This window comes from Echeneis naucrates, chromosome 18 (assembly GCF_900963305.1).
Source record: "Echeneis naucrates chromosome 18, fEcheNa1.1, whole genome shotgun sequence".
Classification (NCBI taxonomy): Eukaryota; Metazoa; Chordata; class Actinopteri; order Carangiformes; family Echeneidae; genus Echeneis; species Echeneis naucrates.
This window is the reverse complement of record NC_042528.1, coordinates 7,177,336-7,205,136: the sequence shown is the minus strand read 5'-3', so window position 1 is coordinate 7,205,136 and position 27,801 is coordinate 7,177,336. Positions and strand designations below refer to the sequence as shown.

At 40.0% G+C, this 27,801-nt stretch overlaps 1 protein-coding gene across 7 annotated transcripts in view; it reads right to left on the bottom strand.

The window, feature by feature from the left end:
- The window catches only part of LOC115059210 (receptor-type tyrosine-protein phosphatase delta), a 199,528-nt gene that overhangs the window by 4,647 nt on the left and 167,080 nt on the right, over positions 1–27,801 (bottom strand). For 2 of the 7 annotated variants that reach the window (XM_029526854.1, XM_029526853.1), the window contains 17 exons: positions 27,013–27,600; positions 26,453–26,553; positions 26,090–26,346; positions 24,166–24,259; positions 22,182–22,391; positions 21,101–21,261; positions 18,363–18,475; positions 16,395–16,436; positions 15,745–15,842; positions 12,803–12,926; positions 9,505–9,680; positions 7,539–7,658; positions 7,268–7,422; positions 1,922–2,207; positions 915–1,093; positions 551–677; positions 262–387 (listed from right to left, as the gene is read on the bottom strand). In XM_029526854.1, the coding sequence (XP_029382714.1) occupies positions 262–387; positions 551–677; positions 915–1,093; positions 1,922–2,207; positions 7,268–7,422; positions 7,539–7,658; positions 9,505–9,680; positions 12,803–12,926; positions 15,745–15,842; positions 16,395–16,436; positions 18,363–18,475; positions 21,101–21,261; positions 22,182–22,391; positions 24,166–24,259; positions 26,090–26,346; positions 26,453–26,553; positions 27,013–27,600 (2,957 nt within the window). Of the gene's footprint in view, positions 1–261; positions 388–550; positions 678–914; positions 1,094–1,921; positions 2,208–7,267; positions 7,423–7,538; positions 7,659–9,504; positions 9,681–12,802; positions 12,927–15,744; positions 15,843–16,394; positions 16,437–18,362; positions 18,476–19,228; positions 19,241–21,100; positions 21,262–22,181; positions 22,392–24,165; positions 24,260–26,089; positions 26,347–26,452; positions 26,554–27,012; positions 27,601–27,801 lie in introns of all 7 variants that reach the window. The other 5 variants (XM_029526858.1, XM_029526856.1, XM_029526855.1 and 2 more) reach the window with 5 other exon arrangements.

Genomic DNA, 27,801 nt, shown 5'->3' with positions numbered 1-27,801 from the left:
TCCTTTGATGGAATTAAAAACTCTGGCAGCTCCCTGCTGCCGGCACCACACTTGTTTTTGCACATTGACAGGTGTGATAAGAACAACAAATGTATATTCATATATTTGTGGCTATGTTACACTTAAGGCCATAGTTTGCTATAAACAAATATTTGATAGAATGCCAAAGTTCTGATCTAATAACTGTTCACTGTGTGTGTTCACTGTGTTCAGCAATAAGTACTTTCAGAAATGTGACAGGAAACGTTTTGCGCTGCTCACCCTGGCATCAGTCACTTTGAACTCTCTCAGGATATACTGGGGCATGTTATACTCCGCCATGGGGTCCACAACAAAGTACTGGTATCTGGCCGACCTTTCTGCTGGCCAGTACTGGTGGCATTTTTCCTGTGGGAAATGAAAAACAGAATAGCATATTGAACCACAGCGTTCCCTCCAACGTCCCCAGAGATTTTGAAATTGTATGCATGGTATTTCATATATATTTGTTTTTGCTCACAAACAAGACTTTAAGTGTCAAAACAATATAAGAAAAATAAGTTCTGCATACCCTGCCCATTTCTCTAAGTTTGGTGAGCATGACAACAATGGTAGAGTTGTGCTCCCAGAGCATTCTCCAGAAGTCCTCTGTGGTCTCTGCCAATGGCCCCTGTGTGGCAATATAGGCTTTCTGTTGCCTATGGGAATGCATTCGTCACATGAGAATGGTGTTGAACATGTCGCATGAAAATACCTTTGATCTCCCATTAGGAATGCTTTGAAGATTAAATACAGATGGAAAGAAGAGCTATAGTGCCAATGAGCAGTGGAGAAAGAGCATGGGCTTTTGTCTGTATCAATCTGACACAAAATCAACATTACAAATTATTCTATACTGTTCATTTTACATACAATAGCTTTCAGAGCACACTTACCTGTACCCATCAATGAAACTAGCATTGATGTAGTCAGAGCCCTCAACTCCTCGAATGGGCTGAAGACACACCCGTGTGGACTCATATGGCATTATGTTAACAAGGCGATTTTTGAACTTGTTGCAGGGGAGATTGGCACTGATGAATCGTGATGTGTGGGCTTTAGTGTTAGCTAAACGCTGCAAGGGAGAAAGAGGAAAAAAGTTTTTTAGCATCCTGAGCAACCTAAGGAGCACTGATACTCTTTCCTCATTTCCCTGGTGCCTGACTGTGTCTCAAGGTAGATTGTTCATGACAAAGATGTTATTTCTATGACAGTCCCATGACTTGGGAGTAGGGAAGAATGCAAAGTAAATTAAACTGAGCATAGTGGGTAATGGCATGTACATTATAGTTCTATGGTTATATACTACGTCGTCAAAGTGAGTATGATCACAGCTTGCATTTTGCTTGAAAAAAATGAATGGAAATGGATAACAAAGTGAGCCTGGGCTGACAAAAGCACTAAGTAATCTAACCTACTTATGATCTAGTCAAATCAACATTCTTCACAAAGCACAGTAGGTGCTTGAAGAGGAAAGCAATACAATGCATACAGCACTGTCAGAGCCTCCAAAGGGCTGAATGAGATTGGCTGAGCCTGTTAATCTACAGTATATTCCTGTTCTTTGGCATTTTCATGTAAACTGACACTATCACCAATGGAAGGGTAAAGCAGAAGGGGAAACAATCCTATATTACATTATACAAATGAGTCATCTTAGGGCAATATAGGGGAAGCCACATGCTTGATGTTGTCTGTGAGCTTAATGGTTGGTGGAACAGTTTCGGTCTTCACTGTACACAAGTGTGTGACATAGTGCCCGAGTAAATTCTTGTAAATCCTCGCTATACAAAGAAAGTAGCTGATGTAAAATTTGAAAATCAAGTGTTGCTTGCAAGATTCAGATTTTGTTACAGTACAGTGAAGCCAAAATGCAGCTTTTATTAGAAATACACAGTTTTACCTTGAACTCAAGTTCCATGCCAGTGACATTCTCTCCACTCTCTATCTGTGTCAGTTTCTGGATGTAGGCGTATAGGTTTCTGGCGGGCACTTCGGTGGTGCCGCAGTTGACGGCCTCCTGGAGTGCGTCATGTATGAAGACATACTGGTCCTCTGTCTGCACCATGTAGTTGCGCTGGGCACGCATTAGTGTTACATGCCCGTAGATGTCCACAGTCTTCTCGTGCTTGATACGTTCCAGCATAGCATCAATCACGATGAAGCAGCCTGTGCGTCCCACCCCAGCACTGTAATCAGAATATCAAGACGTGTGAATCTGTAGGTACTCTGGGTTCAGAGGGAATTAAGAGGGGTTAGTTCTGGAAAAAGAAAAGTATAGGGACAGAAATGAGGGGCTGTCCTGTGCATGGAGAGCTGTCTTTTCTCAATAGGGAGCAGTTTAACGAACTGTGTTTCTCCCAGTGATGAAGTAAACAGGTGAACTTTCTGTGCCAAGTTTTCTGCTGTAGAATAGACCATTTTGCTTTGTGTGCAATTAAATCTGAAGTGGCACTGTGTGGGGAAGAGGGTTTGGCAGCCACAACCTTCAGTGGGCTCATTGCTGGCTTAGTAATCTCGCCTCTTCCCTCTAGACCCCACCTGTGCTCTCCAAGCCATCAGGACTAATCACTTATGCAACAGTAACATTTAACCTTTATGTCATAGCTCTGAAAAGTGCCACTACAACAATGGACCCACAAATAAGGATAGACAATTTTGAGAGTATCATTTTTTGAGGGCTTTGTTAATGTGCTGTGCAACTTCTGAGAAGTGCAGCTGACTTCAATTAATGCCATTATGTTAGAATAGTGCACCTAAATGGCATAAGAGGTGCTGAAAGGCAGGTCTCTTCATTAAGTCACATCAGCTTATTTTTACATTAGTGAGAAAAATGCACAACTGAAAGAGCACTCTGACAAAGAGGGGAGATGTTTTACTGTTTCTATTGAGACATGTGGTATAAATTTACCCCCCTTTTTTGTGGACTGCCGACAATTTAAGAAAGCTCACCCAGGCACATTACATGTTTTAAATAGCGCAGGCCTCAGCACAGATGTCTTTTGATGACAATTTATTTACCATGGGGCGACAGGGTGGTGCTAAATCTTGTTTAACTCTCCCCTCCCGCAAAGAATGGCATTGACAAGACTACTCCTTGCACTTGGCACGCCAAAGTAAATAAGTTATTCAGTCCATTAAGCTGACATGCCAAGAGGTGCGAGCCATGCTTTCATGCCTCCTCCTTCCGATGAAGCATTTTTTCATTTGTTCAGAGCAACAGGGAAAGGGTTGAGAAAGAAAACTCAAGAGGGAGTAAAGTTAGTCCCTCAGGGACGAGTCTGGCTAATGTGCCATGCTGCAAATGGAATAAAGATACATATGGGACCCACTGACTTTAACAAATGAGCTGATGATCACTTTCAAAATGACTGACATTGGATGACATTTTTTTTTTTCTTTGTTTTTTAACTGTTCACAGCTAGGTCTGATTCCAAAATATGCATGATGCAGAGAATCAATCAAAGAATTAAGTGTTTAAGGGGGTATCTGAGGAGTTTAGAAATGAATAGTTCCAGGTTTGAGAGCACCTTAGCCCTGGAGCAGGCAAGACAAAATGTAGAAGAGATTTCTCCCTTTGCCCCAGCTGCTTCCAATCTGAAAGCATTTTACAGTGCAAACCTGAACGTGGGAGAGTGATGACCTGTGCGAGCATAAGTGACAGAGTGACAGCACTGAGCTAGAGAGACGAAGACAGAGGAAGATGGGGAATGGGGAAAGAAGGTCGACTTGAGCAGAGTGAAATGCTGCAAGCTTTCTAGAAGTTGCATAGTTCTCAAGTTAGTTTAAAAAAAAAAAAAGAAAAAAGAAAAAAAGAATAATAATTAAAAAAAAAAAAACAAAGCTGAGATGCAGGAGTCAGTATTAACCATTTTTTCCAAAATGTAAGACTGGAAAATGCGAGTAATGTGTAATACTCCTTATTGACAAGCGGTGGTGTGTGTACTGGGGTGAGGTGGTGCAGAAAGCCATCAGTACATTTGGCAGTTAAAGGGGAGCTGGCGGGCTGCGCAAATGACCTGACACTGCCTTTTCATCCAGTCAAGACCAGCTGCTTTGGACATTGACACACATTAAGTGTCAGACTAATATGCTTTCCAGGAGTTTAGGGAATGAAAGAAAAAGTGCTGTGTAAAATACAGCTGCAAAGAGTACCGAGAAGATAAAGCATGAACAGCAGTGAAAGCAATTACCTCTGCATTACCAAATCTCTCGCTGTCAGCTAACCTGTCACCATTTCCCCACTTTGCTTTTTTAACACACATAAAGTCAACATGATCGCTGCATAGCTGCTAATGGAGTCAATAATAATTTTAGTCTTTTGTGTCTGTGAATGCTTTTCAAACTGTGGAAAGTAAACTTGGGGCACGGAATTCTGTTTTAAGGTTTCTGGATTAGCCAGTTTTTGGCATAAAACACTGGAGGAATGTTGTCAGCTGATTTGTGTCTAGTGAGATTGCACAATAGGACTTGCCTCCCTTGCATGAACATGTGTCATAGAGGGGGAAGTTTTATGGTAGCGCTCTGTCCCTGGCTGAGTTTATATTCCCCACAAGCCATGTTTTGTGCTCCCCTGTGGCACTAAAACCTTGGTCAGGGTCATCTTCTGAGGTGTATGTGGACCTAAATGGTGAAGATGGTTTTCTAACTTTTCTTCACTATCACCAAGTCTTTTGTGTACTGAACTGCTGCATGAACTACTATATATAATCAACCTCTTTCAAGACACTCAATGCTGCTGGCATGAATGTGAAATATTAACATTCTGTTACAATATAACCCAACATTTTTCATTACACTTAAAAAACGTAATTCCTTGCACAGGTCAATTGGTTTTTGCTTGCATGCTGGTAGTTTTTGTTTGTCATCTGCTAATATATGTGAAGGCAGTGAGCTAAATAGAATGTATGCTGCATTATGCACTAACTACCAAAATAATGCACACAAAAGCAAGAAATGGAAAGGAGGAAAATCGCAAGGTTATGAGTTAATTTAAAAAAAAAAAACTTTTGGTTGTTCTATGAAAAGTTTCACCTCCAAGTTACTGAGAGAGGCCAATGATACTATGACATTCAATATTGTTCTTTTGATCTCCGATGTGACCTCACAATACCTGGGTAGCTCTTTAGCTGCCGGACCTATGGGTTCGTGAAACAGCAGGAACTAGGAAATCAGGAAACGTAATGTGTCGCTGAGAGGCACAAGAGATTTGTGATATTTCACAAAATGTACTGTATCCCACCTGTGAAAAGTGCTCTGCAGCTATGTTTCCATAACTGTTCTTCAAAACTATTGTGGGGGCGGGGGGGGTCCCATTAGCCACCCACTAACCCCATTTTTAGAACTTCCCACAACAAAGTGTGACACAAAAAGCTCTCCCTGATTTCTGCTTCTATGAAAATTTCTGAGCATTAATTAAAGTTCAGTTAGCTTTCTGTCACCGTGAGCGATTCTCTGGATTACAAGGGAAATTGTCATTGATGCAGGGGAAAAAAGGAATTAATCTGGTGACAGATTGGAGCAATTTAATATTTTACTATCGCAAATGAAATACAAAACCCTTCTTAAAACTCTTGCTGTGAGAAATGCTGCAAACTGGAAAAACGTGAAACTGTAACCTTAAATGAATAAGTAGCAACTCGAAGACAAAGCAGAGAGATGGTTTAACGAATCGTTAAAGAATTAAAGAGAAATGTAGGAGATTCTTGTAATTCAAGTGAAGAATAGAATAGTTTTTTTTTTTTTTTTTTTTTTTTTTAATGTGACACAGTTGTAGTTCAGACATCTGTCTGATCTCCCTCCTTTTACATTGCAAAACTCCTGTTTCATCATGCCTATGAAGTGGGACTGAAAAAATGAGGGGTGTTTATTTCTAAGGAACTGGGTGTCCCAGGCCAGTCAGGAGATGGTATGAACTACAAGTTTCTAATTATTGATTTTCAGAGCATTGGGATTTTGTACAGTTTATGTTTGACTGATATAACTTTAAGATGTTCAGTCACCACAAAAACACAAAACAAATCCAGAGACTCTGATTGCTCTTTTTTCTCTTTATGGTATTTATGAGGCACACACATTATGGCTCACATGCTTAGCAAACTGTGACACAGTGATTGACTGAACAGTCACCCAAGAGACTGTACCCTGGTGTTAATTATGGCTAGCAAGTGTATATTTTTTAAAGCCATTCTCCATGTCCATGAATGGCTTGACCAGAGTAAACGTATGCGGTACAAAATATCTATCTACAAAATAGGTCTGCTGAAGCACTTAACTCTCAGAATATTAGTTTATAAGTGAGTAAAAATAAAAGATGGTTCAATTTAAAATTGTGGTCAAACATGAAGTGAGGAAATGCCTCTTAAAGGATTTGGAGCTTGGAAATGACTGTATCTGATAGGAAGCCAGAGGACTTAAACCCCCCATCTGCAGAGTGACATTAATTCCTGCATTCTGCTTCATTGTAAAAGTCAGGATTTTCAATTTGAAGCGATTTGGCAACTAGCTCTAATTAACTTCAGCATGTGGTAATTCTAATTCTCCAGTAATCCCCCTTCCCTTTTTGTCACTTTCTGACACAAGTTTGTATCTCTTACACTCACTATTGCCGTTTCTTGGTTTTTGCTGTCTTTTTTTCTCCTTTCAGTCACTTGCTTTCTCTGTGCAGTCTCTCTGATGGCTTCCTGAGCTGAGAGGAGCCAGAAGTCTGTCTTATATCTTTGTTCTTCTCTGTTGGGAGTCTGGCCGCTTATGTAGCTGAGGGAAGTGAAGTTGGCATGAAAGTGAAAGTTATTTGTTTCAGATGCAGTCACCCAAGGGATGAGCCAAGGACTTGTGGGTTGCTGATGTGCGACATGTTAGTGGTGTAGCAAAGACGACGACAGGTCTGCACGTGTCACTGTGTGGGAGGAGATGTTTGAGTTTGCTGAGGGCAATGACACCAGTACTCCTTGTGCTGTGATGTTGAAAACACCTTCAGATTTCAAGTGCCTTCTGTGAAAGCCCAAACAAATCAGCCCACTAGGCCACAGTAGCTTCCAAATACCCTCCATGACAAACATTCATATTTGTTGAATTTTTCTAAATTATTTATTATTAGCACACAAGTGACTCAGATCTGAACATCTAAATAACTGTGAATGCATTGTGCTTTTTCATATGTATTCATATATTCATTTCAGAAAATGTTGAGAAAAAAAATCTATTTCATACTTGAAAATGTTTGTGTGAAACCACAATGTTTTCTTACCTGCAGTGTACCACCATGGGCCCCGCATCTGGAGGATTACAAGCTTTCACTCGTCTCAGGAAGGCCAGGAATGGAGTGGGGTGTTCTGGCACCCCATGATCTGGCCAGGCTGTGAACTGGAACTGTCTGACTTCTCTCTTTTCACTGGAGCCATTCTTGAATGCGAAGATAGAGAAAGGTTAGTAACCGCCATGTCTCACCTCAACTACTTGAATTTCATTGCAGTGCCCAAGTGGTTTAGTCCAGTAAAATGCATCCAAATGCCTCTTACTTTAAAAAGTGCAAATGTCCTGACACAGTATGTCGCCAGCTCTACTGTGTCGAGCAGCGTCACTTGGATGAGACCGTAGGTTTCTGTCCCTCTTGTGGGCCAGTATTGGTCACACTTCACCTGTAATGGATAGATATCGCATTAAATAAGATTGGAATATATGTCTGTGAAATTTCAGGATGCATTTATTTATTTTTCCAAGAAAGCGGCTTTACATGGTATGTGACAGTGCCCTTCTTCCCTATCATGCAAACATACATGCATCTGGGCAAGTTGTGGTGAAATTCTCCTTATTTCTGCTGACAGGCTTTGATTTTATTATCGGAGAAATAGCCTGAGTTATTTGTACGGAGCTGACGGTGCTATTAATTGTCCTGACACACTCTATAATTACAAAGGTAACAACAGTTTCCAATCATATAACCAGCTCAGCTTTATTGCTACTCAAGTGTACAGCTTTGTTTCCCAGTGAATGGCCAATAAAACACTGTTCCTTTATAGTATTGCTGCTTAGCTGACAAAGGGAAGCACTTTCGGCATTGGGGAGGAAATAACTGGCTTTTCCTTCATTTTTTTCACATTACTCATGAGAACTGATGTAGTCTTAGGTTTTAGTGGAACGTTCAAGACATTCAAAATGTCAGTGTGCTCATTATCATCATCATCTCTTGCTGTCGGCTGCTCTGTGGAATAGTGTGACAACCGGATGCCAGTCTGAAATATCTAACAAGTGTACCATCCACTGATTTAATTTCCCAAGCAGTTTGTACAACATGAACACAAAGACCAATTAAGTTATTGTGACAGCAGGACTAATGAAATGATTCAGAATAGAATTTACTTCCAAATATTCAGCACTTTAGATATGCAAAATGTGCAAAGGCAGCTGGGGTGGTTCCCAATGAATGATATAACTGATAAATACGAAAGACAGGAGCTGTGAGCAGCAACAAAGCATATTATGAACTACAAATGTCAGACAACATAATGAGTGGAGTAGGTTGGTGTCCTGGAGGAAGCCTGAACAGTGCAACCAAGAAGCTTGTATCACATAGCATCCATCAAGAAACTGACACCTAACAGCATGGACTAGATTTGATTGTAGAATTGTGCATTTGCAGTGCCAGTAATATTTAAAAACACTCCACCTTTTTTGTTATTGCTTTGCAGATTGTATGGATTTAGAGTAAAAGCTGCTTTCTGGATTGCATAAGCACATTAAGTTAACATTTTGCCAAGCTCTTAGAAAAGCCACACAAGTGTTAAAAGTTGGTAGCTTCTGAAGCCCATGGCAGCTTTCATCTGCTCAGTTAAGATGTGCCAGCAAGGGAAAAAGGGAGCGGGTTCTGACCATGTCAGCCTTAAAGGAGTAGTGAATGCATACAGCCGGGCAGTGTAGCAAGTGAGTAGGAGTCTCTTTATCACTGAATGCAATCCATTGCCATCAGCAGTGTTTGGCTAATGAAGTAAGCTGCTAATCAGTCTAGACTAAACAATGACGGAGTGTACTCTTTGTAAAGAAAGGACCGAGTATATAAATGTGAAGCAAATGTAACTCTGCTTCTCCTGGAGAATAAATATGAAGAAGGCTGCAACAAAGTGTACCTCTTAAATGAAAAATATAAATAGGTAGGGAAAGGACATCAATTAGATAATGTCACTAATGAGGAGTTAGAAGACTATATGCCAGAGGAAGAATGGTCAGACTATCATCTATTAACTTATGAAAGTTTTAGGGGATATCAAAGTATATTCAAAGTATATTGCTAGACTTTTCTCAATGGCCTGTTTTCGTTTAGCATTGTCTAGCTTTTTTTGCCAGATCATCTGACTTGGCTGGCACAAAGACTATGATGTGATTTAATCATGTACTAGTGTTTAGGTTTTACTGTGTATAGCTCATCCAATTCATTGAGTGCCCTTTATTAGATAGTGAACATGAAATAATAATGAGGTTGTTTCTTACCCTGGACCTTTCCTCCAGCTTGGTCATCATGACGATAATGGCACTCCTCTGCTCCCAAATCATCCTCCAGAAGTCACCGAATGTCTCTGGCAAAGATCCTTGGGTGGCAATGTAGGCGTTCTGCTTTCTGTAGCCATCAATGTAGTTGGAATTGATGTAGTCACTTCCAGGGATACCTGAAAAGAGACGGGTTGTGACATGTATTGTCAAGCTCAGTAGGTATGGGTAAAAAAGAACATAAGCTAAACCAGAAAAACATTACGTCAGTACATTGCAGAGGATGTGGTCATTTAAATGTGGGTACAATAACTCAGACACTTAATAAATAAAATGGTTAATTGTCTGGATTCTGCCTCCCCGGGAGAAGCAGATGTCACTGGACACTGTGTGGGGCTGTTCATTTCCTGTCATTAACCAAGTGTTTTCATTATTTGGAAAGCACAAAGCAGTCCCTTTGGAACCAGCTTTACAGTCCATTGGGATTTGTATTTACTATCAGCAACATTTTTAAATCCACTGTTTTTGTGTCCCTCTTCCATATCTGCAACTGACTTGCAGATAAATCCTGGTCCGTAAAAAGTCCATCACCTCATATTGAGAAAAACAAACCCGCAGAAAACTAGGAAAACAATTTTCCCCTTTCCCCTGCACTCCTCCTTCCTTTTGCTTATATTAAATGAAAGGCACAGCAGCCTTTTCGAATCCAGGGGAAAGAGACAGAGCTGACAGCTAGTCAATGCTTTAGGACTGGCAGTTTAGGGGCCCCATGCACACATGGTTGGCCAAGATAAGTCTCATCTGCATGGATGCCACGTCCCAGAGAATCCCCTCACTCCAGCTGCTTCCTCTCCCCCCGTCCCCCAGACTGCCTTTTACTCCCAGGTAACTTATTCAACATAAAAAAGCAAAGAAATTGGACTATGAACACATTCAAAAAACCCACCCACATCTTATTTTTCTCTTCTCCCCTACCGTCTCTGTTTCTTGCTGTTGAAGTTGTCCACACAGCGAGGCAGTTGTACATTTCCGTGATGGACAAAGGATAAGTACAGTTAAGCCCAGTGTGTTTTCGAATTGAAAAGAAAAAAGCCAAAAGAGACATTACTGTGATTTAATGAGAATGAGGCATGTTGTTTAATGCATATTTGCAAATGGATTTTGCCTTTATGCTTTCTGTCACTCAGGATTTGTATAATTTCGACCACTTTCTGTCAGGATGCTTAGTAAACATTAATAAACATTGCTACATTATTGCTTAGTCTTCATAAAAAAAAAAGACAAAGGCATCTCTAAGAGTGTAAAAAAATAAAGACACTTGGGTCTTTGGTTTTTTGCTATATTGTTCAGATAATGATTCTTAGTTTTTGTTGCAGTTGCCGAGGTTTTACTGATAGCATATTTATTTTATTCATTACTTTATTTCTGTATTTATTTGATAGTATAGGCTCAGTACCTGCTGCCAACCTTTAGTTATTACACACTACTCTCACTTCCCATACCTCACATTTAGATCTACCAGGTTGCAATCACTAAGTTTTCTCTCTGTTTTGTCTGTATTTCCCATGGCATCTTCTATTCTCCTGTTCTTGCTCTCTCTCCATCCCTCTCCCTCCTCCCCTTCACGCTCGCTCTCACTGCCCCTGCTTCTCTCTCTGCCCCCCCCCCCCCCACACCACCACCACCACCATTCTCTCTCACTCAACCCAACCAGTCGAGGCAGATGGCTGCCCTCCCTGAACCCAGTTCTGTCTCTCAAAGGAAGTTTTTCCTAGCTACTTTTGCCAAGTGCTTGCTCTTGGAGGGACATTTTGGGTCTCTTTAACAACTCCATAAAGCTTTTGGTCTAGTCCAGCTCCATGTGTAAAATGCCTTGATGTAACTACATGATTTGGTGCTAAATACATTTGATTTGATTTTGAGACATTACATTTGTCTAACCCAAGAGTAGATTTATAAAATATTCATATTTAGTCCTGATTAGATTTTGTGAAGAAACAACCTCCTTGGGTGACTCCGGTGTAGCTGTTGTCATTGTAAGAGAAGAGACTTGTGACAGCCTTCGTACTAAATATAGACCAGTGCAAAAGCTACATTTATTGTTTCAAAATTAATATGGAATTTTGAGTTTTGAAGGGTGATCATGCAATGAGTAAATAGTAAATTAAATTAGAAACTGTACAATTTAGGCTGAGGAATTAACTCCAGACAGCAGTTTAATAGTTCTAACCTTATGTTTTATGTGGTCAGGCAACTTGGCAAGAGGTTCTCTCAAAAGCTGTCAAAAGTAGAGCATATACAGTGATGTCGCCACCATTAAAGTCCACAAATGTTCTCAAGCGTCAGAACGCTTGTATCCCAAACATTTTCCTCAACCATCTCTGCATCAATAAATCCTGAACGTAGCTGTCTTCAGATTCTGATGTCAATTCCCAAATCTCTTTTTTATTCAAAGAACTCAAAGTAAACAATGGAGGCATTGCTTGCCAAGGCTTTGTTTAAGATTAGAAGGAAAAGAGGAAGTCGCTCATGTCCCCCTGGCTGAGAACTGCTCATTTGCTACAGTACAAAGACTCTAGTGTGTTTGTGCAGATGCGTTCATACGCCTGCTTAATGGAGTTCCATCAACACTCAAGCTTTATGTTGTTTCTGAGACTGCAAAAAGGGCTCTCAAGTTTTTATCTATCTCTTATTGTCACATTAGCCATTAAATACTTGTTTATATTCCTATGCCCTCTATGGGAGCCGATCAATGCAGATGGTTAATTAATAGGAGTGCGTGTATGTGCACTTGTCAGTTCAGTTAATCCAATAAAGTGGCAAAGTAGCCAGCACTTAACTAACCTTTTCAAAATGGTCTTTCTTGACTTTGAAGCTGTACTATACAGGGCAACAGGCCCTAAATTGATTAAGGACTGGAAGGCTTCATCATGGTTGTGTGAGAAACTGTGAAATCAAGCTGCAAAGTTGAGTTATGATGTTCAGAACTACAACTACAACCAAATCGTAGATAGGTCGTATCAACAAAATACAATTACAAGTAATATAACAATCCATGGCTTCAGCCAAATGTAAGCATGACACTTAAAAATTCCTAAAATCTTTTAATTCTTTATCTGCTCTTGTTTTGACTGTGCTTTTTCTTTCCAAGCACCTTTAGTTTTAAAGGGAATGGGGACTCTGATATGCTTATGCAGGCAAAGATATTTGCGATTGCAATCCTGAGGAAAGATAGGGATGTACTGGATGCCTGTAGAATCGATGCAGCAGTTGGAAGGAAAGATAGCGGTGGGTGGCATACCATCAATAGCAGAGAGCAAGACTCTGGAATGGTCATAGGCAATCACGTTGGCATATCTGTTCTTTGGTTTGTTAACCTCCAGGTTCGAGTGCTCCCATGTGAACTGCTGACCAGGGTCGATGGACTGTAAGAAGAAAATTTGTCATTATTACAATGAAACATTTTGAGCTATAGGCACATTTTACAGAAGTTGATAGCCAAGGTTAAATTCAGCTTTCTGTCCAGGAGCAACGTCTGGTAGTTCACTAAAATGTGCCTTTCAACACACAGCATGTGTTGGAAATTAAAATGGTCTGTTGTATTTTATTGATGTTGGGATACATTTTATGGGTCTGCTTGAAACTCAAGGGCGTCTTTGCCAAGTGTCTTACAACTTTTAGAAAGGATGTGTTTTTCAAGGCCTCTGAGGAAGTGAATGGGAATGCTTGTGTCTGAAATTTGACTTTTTTGTCCCTTAATCTATTGTATGAATTTGCACTGATTGCACATTTTCTGAAGAAAAATATAATTGTCCTTCTTTTATGTCCTTCTTTTATGTACGAAACATTGATGAAGACCTTTTAATCATTTGTGTGTCTATAGGACTCGTAAGACTTCACTTTCACTTCTTTCATTTTCACGTTTATTTTACTGCTTTCATGTTTGTATTTGCCAGTGGATTGTATTTTAGCTGTCTTTTAGTGTCCAGAAAGCTGTCTATAATTAAAATGCATTATTATTATTATTATTATTTGTAAACACTCCACGTAAAGGCTACTAGTAGCTAAATAGTGACAATAAAGCTACCTTTTCCTTGTATCTTTTCAGGTTAGTTAATTTTAGAGGTTTATTTTGGCCTCTGTGCAAATTTTGGAAAATGGAATGCCAGCTATGACTGCTACAGTATGCAAGTTCTCTTTTGGTCTTCAAATTTTAAATTATAATTCAAAAAGCATTTATGGAGGGAAGTTTACTTGAGTGGATAGTTCACTTTGTATGTGAACTGAGTGTTGTTTTTAGCATGAAGTAACCACTGCATACAAATATGTAGATTTAGGGAAAAATGAATCAGAATCATTCAGAGAAAAAGCTCATGTTCTATCAGCTTTTCTTATTTGACTCTATTGTAGATATTAGAATGCCACACTTGAGACCAGTTTAATGGCATTTGCGATCCCAATCCCCATTGGTTTGTGAAGTAGAGATTTATAATAGTCCTTAAATATAAAAAATGTCTCGGAGGAATAACACAAAGCCATGAAAAATTCTATTTCATATGGGACAGAAAATATTGTGCTTGTTTTTTTTAATGACCACAAACAACTTTTATTTGCAGTGTGGTAGAACAGACTGCAACAACAGCCACATTAAGACAAAGTCCTGTCGTATCATTTACATAGATCTGTGTATGATCCTGCTTTTATAGTTTATTTCGAACAATTTATGTGAACAATAAATGCATGAAAATTATCTTCATTGCTCACTTTCAGACCAGTTTAATGATTACAAACTTTAGATTCCTGCCATGACCATGGAAAGATGGACATTAGACGAGACTTTTCAGCACCAAGTTCATTTGCAGTAATAACCTAAAGCAGCAATATGGCGGATTGACTGAGTCCCATATTTTATCAAAATATGTTTAAACAGTGGTCTGTGTAAAGGAAAAAAAAAATCAGTATTTTATTATAGTCCTAAAATTGCTTTTCACTGCTCATGAGAAAGCAAAATGAAATGGAATTCAGCGTACTTGCGTAGCAAGACTGATTGGGCAGTTTGGCAAGCCCCTGTACAATGACCTCATATATTTTGGAGCCTTTCCTATCCTATGCTGCCCATCTGGTCTGCAAACCAGTTAATTGGCAACATGGTTCAAATATATAGGTAACGTAAACATGGTCTGACTACAGCCTACAGGTTTTCGAGGGCTCTTAAATTGTAAGGACTTCTAAATTTAAAGGTATTATCACGGCATACATTATTATAATTCACACATTTAAGTGGTATATTTTTATAGGATAGGACCGTGTGTTCCAGAGTGGGGCTTCAGCTAAAGTGTGGCCATAAATTAACTCACTGTGTCAGTAAACCATAGCTTTCGAATCCTCAGAGTAGTATCACATTAATCACACTAGCAGTAAAGCATTATGTTTCTCAAGGATAAACACGGCTGAATATCCTGTTTATAACATACTGCTTCACCTAACCCCATATACTACTAGTTGTAGCACTTCCTCTCGCTAGCGGTGCTCATTATAATGAAATCATTTATCACTTCATATTAACTGAGGAATTCTGATCTTCAATTGGTAAAAAAAAAAGAAAAAAGAAATGCTTTGTTTGTGCAGGGTTCAAGGTGATAATTTACTTTACTTTAGTCAAATCAAATGATTTCATTGATTTGATATCCATTTTTTTTCACAGCACTGTTTTCGATTTGTCAAAACAGAAAAAGCCAAAGTGCACTAACAGCATTAGTCATGGTCCGTTTTCCTTTTATCTGTATTACTAAGTCATGTCAGTGAGCCTACAGGCACAGGAAAAGGAATGTAGCGGTTCTGGGTGTTAATAACAGCTGTTTGCTTCCCACTATAACCTGTCAAATTTCCTGAATAGAGAAAGGCATTCTGGGTAATATGGCTAATCTGAACTATTCTGAAGGAGATATGTTCATGAAAATACTTAATACCAGATGCAGTTGACACATTGTTAATTATGCTTAGACTATCTGGTTGTTACGGGTATATGATGATAGAATTAACACTTCCAGAAAAATATAATTGAATGCGAGACTGTGGTGTTTGCCCAGCATGCTAAATAATGGCATTTCAAAATCGATGTCTGTGTAGCGCGCTCATAAATAATGGTGGCCATTATTTTGGTTGTCTTTATGCAACAACACTCTTGTTCCAAAACAAATTTGACAACTTTTCAATCAACACTGGGACTCAGATGACACTTACTTCATATTCTTGTGAAAACTTGAGGTTGTCATTTGCCTTTAGCCGTTCTAGATGATCTGCGAGGTCCATAATTGGTATTGGAGGGTGGCTTGCCATACCTGTCAATAAGATGGTCTGAGGATCAGTCATCTGTCTTTTAAAAGGCCATCACCCAAGCATAAGCCAAAAGTAAATAATTAGATAAGCAGCATGTTTTTAACAGGGGGAATGGAAGAGTGGATCTTGTTAGGCTAGGTTGTTCACTCAAAGCAGTGACCATGCTCATAAGGAGGATGTGGACACAGAAGCCAATGAAAATTCATTGAGCACACTTGCCCCATTGGGACTCTCCCTATTGAGAGACAAGAAAGTTATTCACACAAAAAGCCGCGGTGTGTAGTTAGCATGACAGGGAGACACAGACAGAAACATCCCCAAAAACAAAAACAAAACAACCATTCAAAATGTTAGGCCAGATGTTGACGCCTGCTTTGAGTAATGACATGTTTTCAAGCTGTCATTTCAAACTCCGCCTCCTGTGATGACATTGCATTACACCAGATGGATTAGATGAAGATGGAAATACAAGAAGAGGCAGAAAAGAAGGAAATTAAAGCTAAAAAAAAACCCCAAATCAAATCATGTCAAATGCATAATCGAGACCAACTAACTTGACAAATGGAGGTTACTGGGGTGACTGGGCGCACCTGAACCTGTGGAGGAAACGGCGGTGTAATTAAATACATTGCAGACGTCACAGAGCAATGTGATGACTTTTCTTTCCACAAACAAAGGGTAGAAATTGAAATGTGGCAAGAAGTAGTTAAATGATTATATGTCATCTAAATGGGACATTCATTAGTAACATACAAGTCATCATGCCAGAAGCTTGGTTTTGCCACCATGCTTATTTCATAGAAATAAGAAAGCGTAGAGGGAGTAAAAATCCTAGAAGCACAAGCCAAAAGCTGAGCAACCATAGGATATTATTTGACATTCAATTTAACTTGAGGATGCTGATATGTTGTCACACTGCATGCGGACTCTGCAGTACAAAGTTTAATTCTGCAGTTATGTTCACTTGGCTTTGACAATGTATATTGACATTGTTCAAAATTGGATGGTAAACAAGGTATGTATTTGTGTAATCAGCATACGATTGTATTAGATATGTATGGAAAGATCAAAAGTTTTAGTCATCTGGAGCAAAATATCTGTGACTTAAGAATTCAGGTGCCATTTTGATACAGCAGTTAGCTGAAAGTATCCCTCTCCAACAGTGTGGTGACAAGTGGGCATTAGCTAATGGAAGCTGTGCCTGCTTTTCCCACCCACTCTCATGTCCCTGAAAGACAGCTAAGGGTATATCTATTGCAGCCCACTACTCAAAATCCATTTCCACCACTGGGGGACAATAGAAGTGCCATTTCCAACATGCCGTCGCTCAAACATGAAGCATCCTTAAGATGAAAATGTCCATTGAGGGCTAAAGAGGTGAAAGGAAGGGCAGAGAGAGTTGGTCTAATGTAGAAGTGCTTCAGGACTTAAGAGGAAGCGGTCACATGGTCTTGAAAAATCAGTTTGGCCCTTTTTGAGCAGTGAAATAGACAAGATACCAGCTCTCAGAAAGGCTGTTTGGAGGGGGGGTGGCTTGAGAGGTGAGTGAAATAGCGCATTGATAGTTTAGATCACTCTGAGCCAAAAGGAAAAATACCCCTGTGCCAGGATGAAACAGCCAGTAATGGTCCCTAACATCATTGAAGAGCTTTCTAATATATGCATAATCTTTTTTCAAAAATGAGCCTGCAGCAATAATTCATCCTGCTTTCATACCAGCTGACCTGAAAAATATGGCTTTGATATTACAACATTATTGGCAGTGTCTGAACACCTTTCCCAAAGCAATCAGTGCTGGAGGAACTCAAATGGCGGTTAAGTACATCTCTGTTGGTGTCTTTGCAGAGGAAAGGTGCATACGAGCTTTTCAGGGGATGCTTGAACTGTCACTCCTCAGTCAAGAAACAGTCACGTGACCAACGTCCAGCACTCACTTTGACACTTCACTGCGAGCAGGTCATTTTATACGTTTATAGCTTGTTCCCACACTTTCATGGCAGTCCTGCCTTGGCTTTATTACGGAAGTACAAAATCGTGTATGAGCCTCTCTTTCCACAAAACTACGTGTGGGCACCTTAAGTAGCAGGATACTGTCCAAGCAGGACAGTACTATTTTGAGCAAGCATGACAAGTGCTGATGACCTGGATATCCCAGGTGCAGAGGAGGATGACAGCTGCCATGAAACTGTCAAGCTTACATTTCTGCCTCTTCATTTTCACTGATAAGTGTCTCCTGGGAGGACACTGTCAGTTTTGACCTGCTGTACCTCCTCTAAGCACCTGTCCGCTATCTACCTGCAATCTCACCACAAAGCCGATAGAAACTTTGTAGGTCGTTATTGTATTTTGCTTCAGCGTCAGCAGTGGTTCCAAACACAGACACAATCAATTCTAAAAACCCTGTTATGTTTTTCCTTTAAGAAAGCATTCAGTAGCACTGGCAACCATTGCTGAAATGCATATTCAGTCATAAATTCACAGTGAATGACATGGATGTTACAGGCTTCAATTTAAATACTTACCAGGTGTCTGGAAGTTGAGACGTCGTAGCTCAACAGGGTCAGTGGGATGATGCAGTGGCATTTCTTTGCTGTTCGGGAGACTGCCTTTCCTAGCTTCAGATTCTGCTCTTTTCCTGCACAATAAACATTGAATTGTTACTATTTTTGATAAATTCTTTTTTCTGTCTTATGCAGAAAACCCTCTTAACTATAATTGCAAAGTGTGCCTTATGGTCTTCATGAATAATTAAAGCAGATATACAATAAGGAAGGTGACAGGCTACATTCTTAGAGTACGCACGGCTACAGGGGGTGGACTAAATAACATCACTTCACAATACAATACCCTAACCCTTAGCTCTTAACAGCTACCTTTGTGAAGACTATTGTTCACTTTTCAATCCTCCCCTGATATACTAGGGGCCTATTATAACATGTAACATGTACTTTATGCTTGTATTACATTGGATTCTTTTTCCTCCAGTTTTGTTAAAATTACGAATGCAGACTTTTTGTCTTTTTTGGGGGACATTTTGTGGGTGTAACGGTCAAATCGGACACAAGTCCTACTTTCAGAAAACGAAATGTTAATTCATTGATATAAACCCACACTACGCTTTTATAACTGGAAGATTATTCAGTGATTATATGGCATGGTGAATTCAGAGTTTATTAGTAGGAAAAGGCAAAGCATTTGTGCTTTGATTTTCACACACAGCTATCATAGAAACAATGTCCCATTGCTAAATGTAAGCATTTTCATTCTGATTAAGCACATAGAATAATTTTGTGAATGACTACCTATTTTTATATGTTGAAATATTATATAAATGATGTGGGGAGAAAAAGGGAGAATTAGTTTCTCTCGACTTGTTTCTCATTCTTACCTGTCTGGTTTGCTGCTCCATTGGTCAGCAAGGAAAGAAATGGCAACACATTAGGTGGTAGGCCCGAGGCTCTCATGGAGCATTTCAGAAACTTTCTTTTGAGTAAGTGAATGACTGATGATGTAAGAGTCAAAAGATACCAATCATATCTGTTTTGCTTTGTGTGCAAGATTAGTGTTGCCTCACTTCCAAGATTATACTCAATTATACTTCTTGTGGGCTCTTTGTTTCAAATACTACAGTTTCCCAGGTGCACCCGCGATTTGTACGTTGTATCTCTCGTATTTCAAGCAGTTTCAGCTGATTGCTTCTTGTTCAAGCATAAAAGTCATCTCTTGACTCCTAATTGCTGTCTCTCTTTTCCTGCAAATAAGCCTGTCACTGATGCGTTTATTAAAATAAAGAATTATGCATCTTTAGGATTTATGGATGTAAGATTATAAATGCAAATAATGTGAATTTATAATTTTGTGTCCTGTGTCTAAATTAGGCATATAAAACATTACAATATCTGTTAACGCACATGGACTGGTATCAAATATACTGATTTTAACCTTTTTTCTGAAGATGCTAATTGTTATCCTGATTTCCTTCCCCTGGGCTCAGGATCACATGGTTGTTTCCCTTTGTGTGGAACAAGAGTGGCATTGTGTCGCAAAAGAATTCATCTTAACAAGCAAAATATCTCCTGGTTATGCACTGAATGCTCCCAAATGTGGCAGTGACACTGGATATGTAATTGATGTGTAGACCTGCCTACCACAAATGAACAGCCTTCTGCAAATATACAATCTTTGTTCAGTTACATTTCACCTTTTCATTATTATTATAAATGGATCCTAGACACAATGAGAACTAGAGAAAGTAGTATGCATACACCTTATTACTAAGTTGCTAGAGACTGACTTTTGTCACTGATGATAACTTTTGCTGACTCTTCAATTAATAAGCTTATGTTCTCAAAATTACTACTTGAGGACTGAAATTGCTTAGGACTGGACGTTTGATGAAATAAACTTTGCACAAATGAAAATCTGTGTGTGGATGCATGCATGTCAAAATGTGTGCATGTGTGCTCTGGCAAAGGAAGGCAGCATAAGGTCAGAGTCGAGCTCTAGAACTGAGTTCCCTTGTGAAATGTGTAGTATGGAAAGGGGAGGGGTGGTTGTGACACATGCCAAGGCCTAGGCCCCAAGCGCTCTCTAAAGCTGCACACACATCCAGTGACATGCGGTAGATAGTCAAAGCTCTTCCCTCTTACGCTTGACTGATGAGCTGCGACAGCACGGGGTCTGACTACCACTATGGGGTTCAGACAAAAATGCTGTCTTAATTTGGTGTGAAAGCATACTACTGCTAGTGTTAGAATATTTTGTGTGTGTGTGTCTGTATGTGCGAATCTGTTTGCCCATGCAGGGGGAAGATGGATGTGTCTGATTAACTTTCAGTCAGCACACATGTCTCTGTGAAGGATTGTGGGTGTCTGCAGTTTGGGTAGTTGTGTGCCTGGATGTACATCAGTATGTTCTGCGCATTAGGGTGGGGGTCATGGGATAGCCTGAGGACCAATAAGCCTCATGGTTGAAGTTAAAATCTTATATTCAGTGTCAGCAAATCAAAGTATTTATGCTAGTAGCGTGTTGGTTTCATGGTTGGGATTATAAATGTGCATATATATATATATATAGTAATAGCTTGTACAGTATATAGTGCTTGTTTTGTTTTGTCTCCTTGAAGTGAATATGCAGTATACAGTATTTATGCCTCGAGTTGTTGGAGTTGTCCCTTCTGAGGTGAATAACTGCATTTTTATTTTTTTTTTTACACTCAACAGATAAAGTCCCACATATGGGGACTATTCTTTGTCCTTACCTCTTGTAAAGGAGGATGGCAATGACAATGCATATGATGAAGACAACTGCTAGCACAGGGCCCACCACCCAAATGAGGCCTTCCTCTTCGTCGATGATTGGCTGAGGATCAATGTCAGCTGAAACCACTGGGTCAGAGTAGGGACTGGTCGCATACATGATCTGAGTCAGAGGAAAGTAAATTGGTGATTAATATTCTGAAAATTGGGATAAAATCAAAGTAAGAGCCATCATATTCTACTCAAACATGTAAGCGCACACAAACTGCATGTTTAAATTATACATTCAATCTATTTGTGATGTTCAATAAATTAATACAACACTTCACTTAACTTTCCCATTACAGAGCATATCTAAGAACACCAAGCATGCGCAGAATACAAATTTAAAGACTATTCAAACGTCTGCTGTGCAATTTCTGCTCAGCTGCAGTTTGACCAATCAAAGTTATCTTGAGTATCTGCTCCTATGCAGGAACCTTGATTGAACTATTTCACATTCTAAAAGAAGATTAAAAATGGTCTTATGGGAAGAAAATATATGCTTCAGTGGGCAAATTAGAGATTTGCCTCTGTCCATCATTATCATTTTTTCTCTACCTGAACGTTGGGTTAGCAGAGAGTATGTGTGGTAGCACTATAGACCCTACAGCCCATCAAATCCATCATCTCGCCTGCAGCTGCCTAATCATGCTGCTTTCAGGTCTTCTATCCATACAGGAGGATACACACATACACACTAGCTGCAACAGTACAGATAAGGGGGGCGGTACGTAAAACGCAATTAAAGAGAAGTCGTGTTATCAAGGTATTCTTGCGATCAGCTAAGGTCTTCAGGGGTTTCCCTCCCTAAGGCAGCAAGGGTCAGCTGAAGCTTTAAGTTTTTAAGTCAAAGCCTCAGAAGGGCTGAGAGTAACACATCTGACTAAAACCAACTCTGACCCTCTGCAAAATGTAGCTGAATTAACCCTCTATTCCTAACAAGTACAGTTGTGAGCACAAAGAACATGATATCACCATCAAGGGATATGTCATACGGAAAAAACTGAAACAATGCATGCGTGTGAGAAAGAGCAGACTCACGTTGTCAGACATCTCCACAACAGCAAGCACAAAGAAGATGTACTCCTGGCCATTTTGAAGTTGCTTATTTTCAAAGTCCCCATAGATCTTGCCATCTCCCAGGGTGAACTCTTTAGGCAGGTCTTTGAAGTAGGCAGCGATATAGGCTTTGGGTTCTGCCTGCCTGCGGAACCGAAGGCCTCTGCTTGTTCGGTTTATCTCCTTCAGCAGCTACAGTGAGGAATAAGAAGCAGAGTGATGATAACACATAGTGACTTGTTCCAGCACACACATGAAAACACATCCGCACCAACTAAATCTATCTACATTTTTTTTCTTTCTGATTGCTGAGCTGAAAATGCTGATTGCAAAAGGCAGAGCATTACAGAAAAGATCAATGACTTATTTCATCTGTTTTTAGACCACAAAAGACTGCAAGATTAAACGACTGTGTGGCTTTCCAGCATATAAAACAGCTGAGGATTATCCAACAGCTTCAAACAGTAAAAAGACCAAATTCATTTAAAACTTACTCAGCTCAGTTATTTTTTTCTTGTTTATACAATCAAACATTTTTGCTTAAATGTGGCAAAAAACACAATTTAGGGAAAATTGTTTCATTTGATTACTAGTGTATAATTGTGTACTTTCTGATCCACGGTTTCATACATATGAATGCATGATGTGCAACGTAATGACAAGTCATGTCCATAAATTGTTTCAAAATAAATTTTTATACATCATGTTGGATCATAGACATTAAATTACCAGAAGTTTATTGTTACATAACACACAGTTCTTCTAATTAGTTTTGGATCAAAAAATAAAACTTCTTCTCTCCCAACAAAAACAGTTAAAATAGTCCTAACAGGTTGAAAGGAGCACATCAAGACTGTACTACATACTAGTCTACATCATCTAAAAACTTCTAGAACAAATTGTGGATTATAATTATGCTAATCAAGCATGGCTAGTTATTTGGGCATCTGATTACCGATCTGTGACCGGCAGAAATTAGTGTGTGAGGGTATGTGCACGGTGCATATGCCTGTCATTCACATTAGAGTGTGTGTGTTCTGTTTTGGCTGCTGGGCTGTTGGTGCTACCCGATAATGTCTTCAATCATCTCCCCTGTCAACATGGCTAAATCTAGCTGCCCTTGGGAAAAGTTGTGAAAAGGTGAGTGCCAATATTGACAAACAAATAAATTCTGACAGAGGGGTGAATTTTGGACAATCGGTCAAGGCTCCAGACATGGGCCTGTGGGTAAGAGCTGTAAACCCAATGGCAGATGAGACATGGTGTGTTTTCTTTTAGCCTCCTAGACATTTGATAGATTGTGATGTTTGTACTATAGAAATAAATACTTTATGAATTCCAAATTGCAATAACCTGAAGGAGAATATCTTTTTTTGAAGTTTAGAAGAAATTGCTGCACCATAGATACATTAGTTTCCTCCAACGGATTCGACAGCGGAAGCAATGCCTTAAATGCAGTTTATGCTTACGATACATAGTGATAGAAAAGCATAATTTTTTTTAATATTTAATCATGCACAAAATGCACAGAAACGCCTGAATTGTCTAACTGGATTAATATAAAAGTTGTCAAGTGTTTGTGCATACGCTGTAGTGCTAGCTTTGCTTGGAATGAAAAGAGACGTGAAGGCCTGATGCAGCTCTTTAGGTAATTACCACAGACACAAAGAGGAGGAAGGAGGAGGTGCGGATAGGGGTTGAGTTCGCGGTGCACTTGATGGCTACTTCATGTTCTCATTTCCATATGAACAGTGCTCTCTGCAGCTATTTGCGTCAGTCAGTGAGACTCATCTCCTGTTCCTCCTGCCCTCTTACCTGCCTCAACTAATTTTTTCCAGTTTTGAGAAAAGAAACGACTGACAGGGCAACAAAAGTTTACTGTTAGGAAAACTTGTTACAATAACTTGAAGAGAATAATGAATGGAATACTTTTAATCATCATAATTAGCTCGTCTTTAACACTTACCTCCTCCAAATTCATCTCATCAGGATTATCCCAGGGTTTAAAAAACTTTCCAGTCCGCTGTTTCTTCAAAGGTACGACCACAATGTAGTATCCCCTGCAGAATAAAATATAGTATGGTACATGAACACTCTGAACAAGGTCAAATATGACAGACACTTTCCAAAACACTGAATTTCATCAGCTTGTTTGACAATGCCATTTGATGGTGAATAAATAATGGTGTTGCGCAGTGCCTGCTATGTCTGATAACCATGCCAGAAACCTAGGGGTGTAATGTTATGGTAAAGGAAATCCCGGCCAACGTTCCAGGTGACAGGCCGCCAGTTAAAGTTAGATTAACTCAATAGAATTTGTTTGGGTAGCTGGTCTGTGCTACATGCTAAACAAGGTTTCTAGGGTGGATTTCTCTTCATTGGCTCCCTGTTTGCCGGAGCTGACTTTGTTATTGCTTCTAACTTACAAAGCTGTAAATGGCACTGTGCCATTCTATTTCAAGGACCTTTTGGAGCCTTATGAACCTGCAAAGTCTCTATTCTCTGAGGGGACTGGTCTGTTGACTGACCCTAAAGTTAATAAAAAGACAGTGGGTGAGCAGGCCCTCTCTTTCCATGCACCGTCACCGTGGAACTGCCTTCTACTGGACATCAGACAGGCTTGTTCAGTGGAGTTGGTGAAAGCTAACCCAAAGGCCCACCTGTTTTCTGTTTCCTCTGTCATAGTCTGTTGAATACTTTGTTTTTATTGTTTTTATCTGTTTTGTTTTATAGTTTTTATCTGTTTTATTGCTTCTATCTGTCTATCTGCTCTGTTTTACTATAATCTGTAAAGCACTTTGACTGTGCACATGAACAACAGTGAACATGAACAGTTAATATTATTATTAGTATTATTATTACGGGGTTTTGAGAAAGTGTTCTGTCACCTGGAGCAGACAAGAAGTGGTGAGTAGCTCCACTGTGATTTAGCATGGTAATATTTTCGGCACGTTAGGTACACGTACCGTTACATCCCTACGAAAACCCCCAAAAGGCATATGAGCTTATTTGCATGTTATAGGTTTGTTTTTTTTCTTGAAATCCCTTCATTAGGACAATTTCTTCTATATTTTCTTTCTAGTTTAAGCATATTCAGAAGTCAGAAAACACGGTCACCTCAACAGGGCCCCTTGAGGGTTAATTAAGAGACCTCTGTGCCTCTGTGAATGCAGAAAAGATAAGAGAGTTAGGAGGATTTTCATCCTTTCATCAAGGTGGCAAGAGAGATAACGGCCTCTGCCAGAGTTTGGCTTCCTGGTTGGGCACTGCACGAGGTAGTGTTAGCCAGGAAGGCAGCGTGGCAGGCTAATGGGAAACTAATTAGCTTAAGCTCTGGCATGGGACACAGTGGGCCTAGTGCATCCAGCAAGATCAAAACACCCAAGATGAGTTTGAAGCGTCACTCTACAATCGGATGTGCTCCTTGGCCTTCTGACAACCCTGAGCTTTGTTGAAAGGCTATAAGAGACTTTACAGAGCTTAGAGGAGTGTGCTTAAATGAGTTGGGCTGCTTTAGTGTGTAATGACTGAGGTGAAGTGGATATAACACTGAAATGTAGGCTGAATAAAAATTATTCTGTTGGCAAGAATAGCCCCTGACAAGGTCAGCTGTCAAGCTACCTTGTCTATTTCAATCCACAACCCATCAGTCAGTAATAATAATCAGTAATTCAGTTGGTGTCCTTACATGTCAAATCATTATGCTTGATTTAGAGAGAAGATTTGGTTTGTTGAAGTGCTGAAGCTTATGAAGCTGTTACGCTGTAATGTATTAAATACAATAAAGAGTGGGTCTCAGGAGACGTGGTTCTTAGCTGATGATTTCACTCATCAACATTTAGAGAGCAGCACAAATTAAAATCACCCTTCGTCTGATAGCTGACACTTACCTTACTCTCTCAGATGTTTGCACTGTTGGTAGCTCCACGGTCACCATGCCGTCTGAGTTGGTTTTTCCGATCAGGTATGGTTTAGTGCGAAGGATGTCTGGGGCCGTCATGGTGGATACGCGGTGCTGCAGACCTCCAGCACTATTGCCACGGTTGGTCAGGAGGAAGGAGTATTGGGTTTCTGGTTGAAGACCTGTTATTAGCTTCTGTGTTAGCTTCCCATCGACTTCCACGCTCTGGCCGTTATCGTATAGTATCTGTAGGCCAATGAGTTGAGTTTTGTGTACACATTAATCGTTTGTGTCACTGTAATGTGAAAAATACCTTGAGACATTTTAAAAGGTTTGTCGAAGCTGTGCTTACAGTGAAAGGTTGAGCTGGGTTGTAGGTGTCTGGGATTTCCCAAGTCAGCCAGACTGATGTCTTCATGGCAGCTTTCACGTGAAAATTTTTTGCAAACACTGCTAAAAGAAAGGGGGAGCAGGTGATTTAGACACAAAACATCTTTTTACATCCATGGCCCCACACCACTGCTTACCTGCAGATGTCTCCTTCAAAACCAGACTGAAATCGCTATTACACTGAACTCAGCACTGCCTTCTTACCTTGTTACCAACACCAACTCTTACGTTAATGACTGACCTTTGTTTGACTCACAAGACACAAAAGACACACATACTTACTTATGTGAGTTTTTTTAAATCATGCTTAGATTATGGAAGCTAAGTTTTGGGCAACATGTTAATACCAGAGTCCTGTTTGATTCCATACTTCTGTACTCAACCTCTGCCATGTGAGGCTTTCTGAAGAAGGTGCAGTATGAAAAAGGCTTCACGTGGAAAGGCTGGTTTGTTTCGCTGCTGTTTCTTTTTTTTATTTTCTTAAAGGGAAAAGGCTAAAAAGAGTTCAGGGACTGGTCCTACCTTGATCCAAAGGCTGTGTCCTGAATTGGACACTTGGGCTATAGGGACCAGAGCCCTTGCTGGTGAAGGCACACATTTTAATATCATAAGTGGTATCTGCCTTAAGGCCATCCAGGATGACTGTTGATTCCGGGGCGGTGATGAAGAGCTCTGAGGGACTGCGTGGACTGTTGATGTCCTTATACTGTAGTGCGTATTTCACTATTTGACCATTTCGCTCTGCCAGCAAAACAGGTTGCCAGCTAACCTGAATGGTGGAGGTGGTGGCACCCTCAGCTGTGATGCTCTGAGGGTAGCCGCTTGGGATATCCTCATTTGTGGTGACTTCTTTGATTGTCTCTTCACCAAAGCCCACCTTGTTGCGCGCAGAAAGGCGGAACGTGTATGAAGCTCCCTTATGGATCTCTTTGGTGGTGTAGTGATTTTCTCGCTCAGGGAACTCAATGACAGTCAATGGTTCCACATCTTTGCGGCCAAAACGTAGGCGGTAGCCTTGCAGGGGACCGTGGGTTAAAATTGGCGGATGCCACTGGAGGAGAGCAGTGCCCATGTTGGTTGTGCTTATCATCAGTCGGGGTTTTTCAGGAACTATGGAGAATGAAGGAAGGGAAATATTTTATGGATACAAATAACCATGTGTACATTGTATATTTGTAAAGAACAGATATCTACGAGTCAACCTTTGTGTGTGGGCCTTTTACTGTAACTTAGCACTTTAAAAAGTGGTGAGTAAAAAAAGCTGAACAGTGCCGTGTTCCTTTCATGTTTTTTGTTTTTTTTTTTTACCCA